Here is a 12,066-nt window from a genome sequence, read left to right on the forward strand (position 1 = left end):
CACAAAATAAAAAGTTCTAGACCAGCGTGTCTCAATCTCCGTAATGATATGACTCTAATACAGCCCCTCATGTTGTGGTGACCCTCATCCATGCAATTATTCATTGCCATTACATAAATGCAATTCTGCTACATATATCATGATGTAAATATTCGATATGCAGAATATCTGATATGCAACCTCCCAGAAGGATCATAACCCACAGGTTGAGAACTGCTTGCTGTTCCTGACAAAAAAAACAAACCAAACAAAAACCCCCAGATATCTTACCATAAACACAAATCTAAGAATTTTCCATATATTAAGAGCAAATTAATTCCATTCTAAGAAATAGAAAACTGACTCATGACCCATTAATGTTTTCTTGTTTGTCCCCACCAAGTTTCCATAGTAGTAATTACAGAAAACACATCCATCTGAAAGTCAAAAAAGTCAAACAAATGATCACAGGAATAATTTGGCTTTACTCTGAACTGATAACACAACTGCCAATTACCTGGACAGTGAGCTTGAGCTATGTTCCTCCCCTCTATCTGACCATCTTTACATCTTATGTCCCCAAGAAGACCAACCCCACAGTAGCAGGAACTCAGTGCTCCACATTCTGAGACACAGTACTTAGCACTGCTTTCTGATTTACAGAAGGACAGGACTAATGAGCAAACGTAAAACCAAAGCTAATTAATAGGCTAAATGCATTAGCGCATTCCAGAGCTTTCTCTATGAAAGGTTACTAACCCATCTCTGCTAAGTGCTGAAGTCATAATTAAGTCTGATGGGAAGTCCTAGATTTATACCAATATAATTACAAATATTACTTAGCTTAGTGATACAGTACGGCAGGAACAATGAGATGAGTAATTTAGATGATAGTGCAAAGTGGGTTTTAATGTCTGAAACTTCTATTGCAGTACACAGGGTAAGTGCAAGTCTTGTAATTAAAACTAAAAGAGTCTGATCTCCATAACTCTGCTGCTAGACTCATTAAAATGCATGTTTTCTCAATTAATCCAAACTTTTCCATTAAAAACATAAAAATACACTTTCATTCCTTGGAAATAAATCTCCTTGGTACTTATTATATTTAGAATCAAGCATTAAATAACCATTACAGATAAGAACCAAAAAAATTGTAGAGACCTAGAAGTTGAGTCCACAAAGCCAGAAAAAGAAAGGGCAAAGGGCCCTTTCACTTCCCATCGTGAGTCCCCTGGCAGGGGCTAAGTGAGCGTTTAAAGAGCGAGAAGATTAAAATCACTAAGCACATTTGTTTTAAACACAAAGTGTTCATTTAGAAGACAATCCACAAGTTATACACAGATTTCATATTATTTACCAGTTGCAGCAGCTTCTGATTTCTGATTAGATTTCTGATTCTCTAGGTATATATGACTCTTAGGTCATGTGCAAAGAAAACTAGAATATGACCACACGGTTGGAGAATGACTGTTCTCCCTTTTATTTTAATATATTTCTAAAAACTTGTCTAAATATTAAGCAGTTAGAGATACAAGATGTTTATATACTATACTGTATTACTTACCATAAAAAGCTAATAAAGACTGTTGTCATATACTTGTCTGTAAAATACAATGCTGATTGTGAAGATACTTTAATTGACATCATTCAATTTTCTTTACATATTTGATTGACTTTGTAAAGCAACTTTACCAAAAACAATTAATATATCTTAACAAATTTTGATTCTATATAATTTTTAAAAGTCTATTAGACTTTTAAAGAAAATTTTAAAAATCATTAAATTTAATTTTTAAACTGATATCAATCAATTTTCCTTGAATATTGTTGGGAGCGATGCCCATTCCCCAGGGGTTAACAGAATTGAACTGCCGGCTTGTATACTTAAAAATTGGGACAGCAACATGCCCTCCTTTGAAGTTCAGATCAGCCTAGTGACAAGCTGATGACTCACACCTGCTCCTGTTGACACTGCTGCAGGGACTTGACCCAAGGGGTGTCTTTCCCACCAGGCAGCTAGCGGATTTACATACTGCCTTTTGTATGGGACATCTAGGGAGCTGGACTCAGAAACTAAAATGACATTTTGGTTACACAGATGTCCAAGTTATGCCTTTCTTTTTCAAATGCTTAGGCCTTCACCTGATTGGGAATAGCTGCTACTCTTTAAAGTAAATATTACCAAAAACAGTAAATACATTTTAACAAATTTTAATTGCAAAAGGTCAAAGGACTTTTAAAGAAAATTTGAAAAAAATAACTACATTTTTCAAGACATCTGATTCAATAAAACTGTAAGAGAGAAAAAAAAAAAAACATGAAACACCAAAAAGAAAACAGAAAGTTCCTCATGACATCACCTTAGGAAGTACTCGGCAGACTCCAAAAATGCTGGAAACAGGCAGAGTTAGACCAAGAAGACCAAGGCTTCCACATAGCAAAGGAAACACAAGAGGGAAGAGAAATTCATAGAATGGGAGAAATGTTTATAGACTGTATGTGTAATGACAGGTAAGTAACCAGAATACATGTGCCTCAACAGCAAAACCAGACAGCCTGACATTCATAACAGACAGCAGGCCTTTGTAAGAAGATGGTAACCATGTTACGATCACTACTTGTCCAGCACAATGACAACCAACCATCTGAACTCTGCCTCCTACTTCAGCACTAGACAGGACTGAAAGTTCTCTTTCAGTGGGGTATAGTGAGAGTCCTGGGATTTGGGTGTATTTAAAAAACACAGAAGTATTATGAGAATATGTTCTTGTTTTAGTCCCAAGTGTGGGGACATGGGGCTGCTTCAGGATGTCCCGGCAGGTGCCTAGGATTCCTCTCATGCTCTAGCAGAGGCATGGTTTTCCAGCTGCACATAGTTTCTGTGATTGTGTGACATTCAGAGTTATGGGACCCTTTCAGAGGGTCTATAAGTGCTAGGGCCCCAAGAGGCAGGCTAGGTGGTTGTACTGGCTAGTTTTGTGTCAACTTGACACAAGCTGCAGTTACCACAGAGAAAGGAGCCTCTGTTGAAGAAATGCTCCCATAGGATCCAGCTGTAAGGCATTTTCTCAACTAGTGGGGGGGGGGGGGTATTGTGGGTGGTGCCATTCCTGGGCTGGTGGACCAGGGTTCTATAAGAAAGCAAGTTGAGCAAGCCAGGGGAGGAAAGCCAGTAAGTGACATCCCTCCATGGCCACTGCATCAGCTCCTGCTTCCTGACCTGCTTGGGTTCCAGTCCTGACTTCCTTTGGTGATGAACAGCAACGTGGAAGTGTAAGCTGAGTAAACTCTTTCCTCGCCAACTTGCTTCTTGGTCATGATGCTTGTGCAGGAATAGAAACCCTGACTAAGACAGTGGTTGCTACTCATTCACTGGGCTAGTTGTAGTTTGTTAGTAGTTCTTTCAAAGAAGAAAGTCAGATTCAGGGATCTCTAACACTCCCCTATATTCTTTTGAATGGAGTGAGACCATGAGATAAAGGTTGGCAAAAAGAAGAACCCACAAAGAAGCAAACACCAGCTACAAGCAAAGAAGAAACAAAAAGAAAGAAATTAGGTTTAAGGATCTCCATCTCCTTGGTACAGGTGGGAGGGGGTTGGGGGGGGGATGGGGATGGGAAAAAGAAGAACCCATAAGTAGCAGAGACTAGCTACAGTCAGATACAAAGTTAGTCCCCATGCTACACACTTAGTAAGAGTGCCTTTAAGACAACTGCTCATAACTCACAGAAACACAGACCTCTGTGCAGACAGTGCAAATGTCAGTACTCCAATACAGCAAGCAGTATGGATGGTCCTGACAGACTTCATAAGGGACTACAGCAGGCCTACTACTGGACATCTACCCAGTGATCAGGAAGTCAAAGGACATCTGTGCTCACCACATTTGCTGGCAAGTAAGACATGAACTCTGTCATTCGAGAAAGATGTAAGAATTGGCCTTCTGGAGACTGAGAGTCACGGTAGTTGGCCATACCTTAGACAGGAGTAAGATGTTCAAGACTCTGACTACAGACAATGATATCATACTGTATGCTTTTAAGTAACAAGAAGAGTGGATTTTAAACGTTGGTTTTTTTTTTTTTTTTGCCTTTCTAAAAGAAATCACAAATGGATAAATGCTTCCGGAGACATTTGTTTAGCCTAATTTAGATATGACATCATTTAAATATGCATTGAAGCTTTACTCGAGACACCATAAATATATTCAATTGTAAATTTTATAGATTGGTTAAAATTTGAAAATAATGATAAAAAATTACTACAAAAATTTTACTAAGAGTTACATAAAGATGATCATATAACTTGAATAATTTAAGACAAACTATTGTTCAATACAACTAATTATAACTGACAAAAATGGAATCTATACCAGTTTTCAGAACATAAAAAGAAATTTAAAATATAAGAGGAGGGGGGAGTCTTCAGACTAAATCATTACTAGGTTAAGCTTAAAATATTATTTCATCCATTTAAAATATTTCTATTTAAACAGTCATTAACTTTAGATGGAGCAGTATGCTTTCTTTAGAAAGTGAGTTCTCTGTAATGGCCTGTGTTTAAAACAGTTAAGAAAAGTTGGTGGGCCAGGCCCCCGTCTCAGGCCCGTACTCAGCTGCCTGCCTGCTCCGCAGTGCCAGGCGCAGGTCCTCCCGCCCTCACGCCCTAGGCAGCTGGGGACACTGTACACTTGCCTGTGTTATGAAAGTTACTCACAAGAGGTACACTGCATCTTTTTCTAACTCAATGTAAGATTTCAGAGAAAAAACTGGGTTTATGATTACTTGAAAATGTTTCCCATTTTATATATTTTATATTATGATTAAACTGCTAATCACGTGAGTCTATTTAAAACACAGATTTGTAAGAAATGAGATCATCATCATTAAGGAAAGGTCTAAGTGCTTGAGGTGCTTCCTCATAATCACTGATAAGGTAAACAATCAACCACAAGAAATCTCAAGACCATAAAAAAGACAAACAATAGAAGCTTCAGAAGTAACAAGGAGAGACTAAAATGCTACATGTTGTCGTTGTTCAAACACACACCAGTAGTGATGAACATGAAAAATGCCGGGCATCTGTGAGCAGCACCGCCCTGAAGTCAGCCTGACCGTCCTTCGCCTGCCGTCCCTGACACAGGAATGTGGACTTGCTCTAGTGCGGCAGCTCTTGGGGCTGCTATGTGTTTCCCCGACACACGTCTCAGACATTACGATTGTTACCTGTCGTTTATGATCCAGTTCAGACAGAGATTCAGAGAGCTGAGATTTTTGCACCTCTTGACAATTTCCATCACAGTTTCGTTGTCCAGTTCAGTGATATGACGGAGGTCTAAGCTGGACAGGTTTCTGAGCTAATGACATAAAAAAAAGATTAAAAAAAGAGTAAGTGCCAACTTAAATCTAAAACGTGCCCCACCATCTACCATCCAGGAGAACAGCACCGCTATACAGCATTTAAATCTAAAACGTGCCCCACCATCTACCATCCAGGAGAACAGCACCGCTATACAGCATTTAATGCACATGAGCTAGTCTAGTCTTGATTAAATATTATCGAAGGATTTTACACAGAAAATTTCAAATGAATGTGGAGATATATGATGAGTCTCTGAGTGGACAGCAGACACAGAACCCTGTTTTCCTGGAGCACCGTGAAAGTGAAGCAGTGGCGATGTGCAGTGAGCAGAGAGGACACAGAAAGTCACCTGCAGCTGGCACGTCCAACGGGGCTCAATTTCAGGTATTTATCTTCAAACTGAAATGTGAGCTTTGCACACGTTTTCTCATTTTAATCTCTGAAGCAAATGCCGTATTGATATTCTATTTGTATTCTCCAAATGGGTCCATTAGAGGCACGATTTATTCTATCACCCAACCCTTCCTCATTTCTTTCATTCCTTTTCTGAAGATGCCTACGTTTATTCTCCAAAGGTAAATTACTGACACTTATGCAAAGATGATGTTAATTACCCTCTTCAAATAAGGCTTATTTCCATGTAAGCAATTTTTACTTAGTAACAGACAAAAGAATTAATCTGGAAGCATACACTAAATACAGTGTTCCACCATGCAAACGTGTGTATGCCTTAATATGCTACCTTGTATGCCACAGCCCTGGTAGAGACTGGTCCTGATGTGACAGAACCTCCACCTCATCTCAGTCATCAGAGAGCCAACCACCTCTCCACAACGGTGGAATGGGGAGGGAGGAGCCAGGAGCCACAGACTGTGAGGCTCTGCAGCTAACAGTCAGTCAGAAATAAGGATGCAAACCTACACGCTTAAAGGAATTAGTTCTGTCAAATATCTAAAGGACAAACAAAGAAAACCCAGACCCTGTCCCTAAGCACTCCTGGAAAAGCACAATCTAGCTCAGACCTTGACTCTGCCCTGGAAGACCTCACTCAAAAGCAGTGGGACAGTGAGTTCCTGCAGTGTCACCTAAGCCTGTGAAAGGTTGTTACAGCATCACTTAGAAACTAGGACACTACATTGATAGTGACCCCCAGGAGCCCTGCGAAGACCAGATACCTTCTCCAGGCCACCATCAAACCCATCCTTGGGGAAGGTTCCCTATGGGAAGCAGAACTGTAGATTTGATCCAACTTCCAAAGGCCCCAGAGCAGACAACTCTCACCTAAGACACCTCAGCTTAAATCCCCCAAGAAGTAGACAATAAAATCCATGGTAAGACCTGGGCATGGTCAACTGTGGAGCAAACCAAACATGGCCAGAGTGGCAAGTCTCCAATTCATTTCTATTTGATTTTACATCTGTGTGCAGGTGGTGGCTACCTTCTTGGCCACAGCACTAGAGAATGAAAGATCATCAAAGAGTTGGAGAGGAGTCAAGTCTGCAGCTTCTCAAACTCGCTCTGATCTCAGACCACAAGGCAGAGGTTGAGACACTATGGCTCTCTACTGAAGCATGCTGTGCCATGCTGTACTGTCTAATCTGTAGACTGAGACTCTTCAGAAGCATTGTCTGTGCTCTGCCTATCAGGACAGATGTTCAATCACACCAAATCCAGCACAGTACCAGATCCAGGAAAACCAAAACTCCAGAAAGCAGGTAAGACCAGGCAAGAAAGGAGTTCTGATGGTTGTTAGTATACTCGGCAGAAGCCAAGTGTGTCACTAACTGGAGCACAATGCAAGAGAAGATCCACACACTTGTTAAAAACAGACTGGGCCAGGATGGTGTGAACAGAGTGGTTTAATCCCAGCACTGGAGATGCAGAGGCAGGCAACCTCTGTGAGCCCAGACCAGCAAAGACTACTTACTGAGACCCTGGAAAATAAACGTAGAACATCAATAACAACAAAAGCCCTTTAGGCTTCGTAAACATCTCTTGTCAGCGGCCAGTCAGTCATCTAGTTTCTCCAGTGTCCCTATCTCCTAGGAACTCCTGACTATAACCACAGCAACCAACACACCATTCACAGAGCCCAGTGGAAAGTCCAGACTCCGGGATCATTGATTCTTATCTCTCTGCGAGTTACACTAGAAAGGAAACAAAACAAACAACATATTTGCAAGCCCCTCAGGGAACTAAAAAGAAAAACAAACAAACAAAACCAATATAAAATACAAGTATTTGAGATTCTGTGAGAATCCAAAGGGCTCAGACTCTACTCCGGCAGCTTGCACCCGCCCAGTACCTGACACCGCCCAGGTGGTGAGTGGGATCAGCACAGGCTTCAGCAGGGCTGGGAGCAGGTGCCAGGCCGTGGTGAAGAAACAGTGCCCTCATGACAAGTGAACACCACGAGCTTTCCATAAAATCAGAGTCGCGGTACTGTCTTACATAAACTGCTTCTTGTTCTTTAAGGGGGCAGCGCAGTGATGGTTGGTACAACTCCATGGACATCAAAGAGGATCTGGTCCCATCCCCTCACGGTCTGAGGCATTCTCAGAAACAAACAGGCACATAGCACAATTCTATCCCCAACGCCTGGTAAATTCCCTTGCTCTCATGGACAGGCAGGACCTGCCAACAGAAAGGGATTCTCCTTATAGTGCAAGGGGCGGGGTTTGCAGCTGTAATCACCGCCCCTGATCCTCAGCAGAGGCCCAGTAATTCATACTAGGCAGACTGAGCATGTACTAAGGATCCTGAGGAGAGAGGGTGAGATAGAGAGAGGGAGACAGCTGCTGTCCTTTGGGGAGGGGGGTCAGTGGTAATGTCAGTCTCCAGCTGAGATCAGCTCCCCTCAATGGCCAGCAGGAAAGCAGGGATACCAGTCCTCTCCTGCTAAGAGCTCATTCCAGCCAATGAGCACATTCAACTGAACCAAGCTCTGGCAAGAGAAGCAGCTCCACTTACACAGAAGACGAACTTCTACTCCAGACCTTGTAGACGGTGAGGTAGACAACACCCTTTCATTCTTTTGTGGTTGTTTATCACCACTGCACTTAGGCTACAGAGGAAGTTTATGTTTGAAGAGAGGCCGGGGCTGGATACATTAAATGAATGTACTTAATGCCAAAGAAATATGTATTTTAAATGGTTAAAAAGACAAATTCCTAAAAATATTTTATCAAAATAAATCATTTTCAAAAGGAAGTTATTGAGCATATACATTTTAAGAAGCTACAAAATAAGAAATAAAAGGAGGGAGGGGGAGGGAAGGGAAGGGGAGGGGAGGAAAAAAGAAGGAAGGAAAGAAGGAAGGAAGGAAGGAAGGAAGGAAAGAAGGAAGGAAGGAAGGAAGGAAGGAAGGAAGGAAGGAAGGAAGGAAGGAAGGAAGGACCCAGATGTTTGTACCAGTTTAGTCCCTCATTTCAAGGAAGACAAGTGCTCATCTCAAAGGTTTAAGCAACTCTGCATAAGTGGACAATGGGGAGAAAGATGTCAGGAAATCCAAACTATGTTACAGACTTGTAAAAGTCCTAAAGCAGCCTGTAGAACTAACCCACAGCAGGACAGTGCAACACCAGGCTAAACTACAGGTAATAAAATGCCTGACCTTGGCTGACTCTTCAACTCCTGGAAAGCCACATCCAGGTCCACCTGCTGCGAGGTGGGCCAGGTGCACCAGGCAACCAGTGCCTGTCACTGACTAATATTTACAGCCCATAGCAAAGTTAACAGGTACGCCTGGCTCACATGCCACCCATGCAAGACACTTTAGAAAAATACTTGACACACTAAGGCTCACCATTTTTATGAGGCAATCCCTGACTGGTGTTCGCTCACATGGCCTTCCTGATGAGCATTTTGGTCAACACTAGTAGAACTCTAATAGTACACAGTTGACTGCAGGATACTAACCCCTAGTACACTATCACAGACACAGACCCAGCATCTCTATAGGCTTGGCATTTTTAGTCAAAAGTCCACACAGCCTTGTCAGATTCATCACATTTATTAGCTTGCTAGGAAACATTGTAGCAGGGTACTCCAATGTTTCATTAAAAGCTACCAGAAATAATTCCACATAGTCTAAAACAGGTAATTACATCCAGAGAAACTGACACTTTAATTAAACTTGCTTCCCTTTTAATTCACTGGTAGTCTTGGGTTATATGAATCCCAAAGGATTTGAGTATACAGAGCCTTTTCACCAGCATCTCCAGAAGCTTCACTCCATTTTCAGGCTGGACATTTAAAAGAAACCCTAAGTCACAATGTAGAATTTAGTAACCACTTTTCAGCTTAATACTGCATTGTTCAAAAGAAAGTAACTTGTAGCCATTCACATTGAAAGACCAAAATTGGTGGATGCTTGGTAGGCTAGGTCTGCATTTAAATATAAAATGAGAAACTCAAACATTACCTATGAAACATGGTATGTGAGGACTACAAAGGCGTCTCCAATGACTTCAATTTCCCTTAAGACCAAGAAAAGATAAAGGAAAAGGAAAGAAAAAAAAAAAAAAAAAGAGTAGGGGCACAAGTGGAGGCCCAGGTAGGAGGATCAAAATATATACACAGGGAGAGAGGGATGGAAGGGGGGGTCTGGCCATATTGTACAAGATGATTATAGTGAATGAAACAAGGAGACACAGGGTGGCTTCATAACCCAAACAAATAAATATTTATTGACAATTAGTTTCTAAAACTTTAAAGACTTTACCAATATTAGATTTATTAGAAGTAAGCAATCAGTTATAATCCTGGGGAATAAAATCAAGGTTAAGACTGGCTGCCTTACTAATGACTTTGTTATTGGAACTTCAAATATCATGCACATGGCCGCACTTCAGAAGCCTGTGAAGATGGAAGCCAAGCTCAAGTACGAGAGTACAGGCAGAGAGGGCTGGAGGAAGGCGTCATGAGGAAAGAAATGAGACTGCGGCACAAACCCCACAAAATAAGAAAGTTGGATGGCTGGCAATAAAAAGGAGAAAACAGAGAGTCTAAATGACCTGAAGGACAGGGAAGGTCCACACCTGACCAGGTCTAAGAGCTGCCCCAGAGCAGTGCACAGAGACCCCTTCTGCTCAGCACTTTAGTTCAAGCATGGCAATGGTATACGTAGTAATCAAAGGATCAATACGTCACATTCATGACATTAGGCAAATCCTTCCCATTACATCATGGCACTGGGAGCATCAGGGTGAAATTGGAAGGCTTGTAAATCACATGTTAGTAAGGCAGAAATTTCTGGTTTCTCTGGAGACTGAAGTTATAATGATGTTTTCCCAGGGCAGACAGGTTAAAGGATGTTTTGTGAAAGTACAAGATATTTAGAAAGAGTATGAATATGACTCCACAGTGAGGGCGCATTGTTTCACATGCTCCACTTTGCTCATCTTTGCTGACAACACGCATGTATTGGTTCGTCTTACTGTATGTTGCTGAGCTGCACATGTGATGATTTCATAGAGAGAAATTCACTAAAGAACTTCTTGTGATGATCCGGCAGCTTCTTGCCACTTCAACAGACTTGGGCCCGGTTGGCGAGCCTCAAAGGCTTCTTCTAGATTGAACTGCCCCTGCTGATTCATGTGTGGTGTTTGCTAGTAGACTGGACTAAGAAAAAGGAGGTTTGGAATCGCCCCAAAGAACTATTTCTAAACAGGTGCTCTATATATATATGTGTGTGTGTGTGTGTGTGTGTGTGTGTGTGTGTGTGTGTATGTATGTATGTACGTATGTGTGTATGTATGTATGTACGTATGTATGTATGTATGTATGAATGAATGTATGTTTTCTTTTTCAAATTATTTTTAATCTTTCTCTTTTTTTATTGGATATTCTCTGTATTTACATTTCAAATGTCATCCCCTTTCTCCCAATTCCCATCTCACTCTCCCTCCCCTTGTTTCCATGAAGGTGCTCCCTCTCCCAACCACCCTCTCCACCTCAGCGCCTTGGCATTCCCCTACACTGAGAAAATGAGCCTTCGCTGGACCAAAGGCCTCTCCTCCCATCGTTGCCAAAAAATGCTATCCTCTGCTGCATATGCACCTGGAACCATGGGTCTCTCAATGGGTGCTCATTGGTTGGTGTTTTAGTCCCTGGGAGTTCTGGAGGGTTTGATTGGTTAATAATGTTCTTCCCATGAGGTTGCAGACCCTTTCAGCTCCTTCAGTTCTTTGTCTAGCTCTTTCATTGGGGTCCCTGTGTTCAGTCTGATGGTTAGCTGCAAGCCTTCTCGGTATGACTCTGGAAGAGCCTCTGAGGAGGCATCCATATCTGGTTCCTGACAGTAAGCACTACTTGGCATCAGCAATAGTGCTTGAGTTTGGTGGCTGCATATGGGGTGGAATCCTGGGTGAGGCAGCCTCTGAATGATCTTTTCTTCAATCCCTGTTCCTCTATTTGACCTTGTATTTGACCTTGTATTGTAAGTGTTTTGTTCTCCCTTATAAGAAGGTCTGAGGCATCCACATTCTGGCCTTCCTTATTTTTTGAGCAACCTCATGGGAAGAACAACATTATCAACCAACCAAACTCTCCACAGCTCTCACGGACTAAAACTCCAACCATTGAGCACACATTGAGAGATCTATGGCTTCAGTTGAGTATGTAGCTAAGTTGAGTATGTATCAATGTGATAAGAGGCCTTTGTTCCAGAGAGGGCATGTTCTTCCAAGGTAGCAGAATACCAAGGCAATGGAGTAGAGAGGAGGA

General features: G+C 41.8%; 1 protein-coding gene across 1 annotated transcript in view; it reads right to left on the minus strand.

Moving 5' to 3' along the window:
* The window catches only part of FBXL17 (F-box and leucine rich repeat protein 17), a 423,066-nt gene that overhangs the window by 277,462 nt on the left and 133,538 nt on the right, over nt 1-12,066 (minus strand). Inside the window, exon 6 of the mRNA XM_080933091.1 lies at nt 5,205-5,335. Coding sequence (XP_080789217.1) covers nt 5,205-5,335 — 131 coding nt within the window. The remainder of the gene's footprint in view (nt 1-5,204; nt 5,336-12,066) is intronic.

The sequence above is a fragment of the Micromys minutus genome, assembly GCF_963924665.1.
Source record: "Micromys minutus genome assembly, chromosome: 19".
NCBI classification, from domain to species: domain Eukaryota; kingdom Metazoa; phylum Chordata; class Mammalia; order Rodentia; family Muridae; genus Micromys; species Micromys minutus.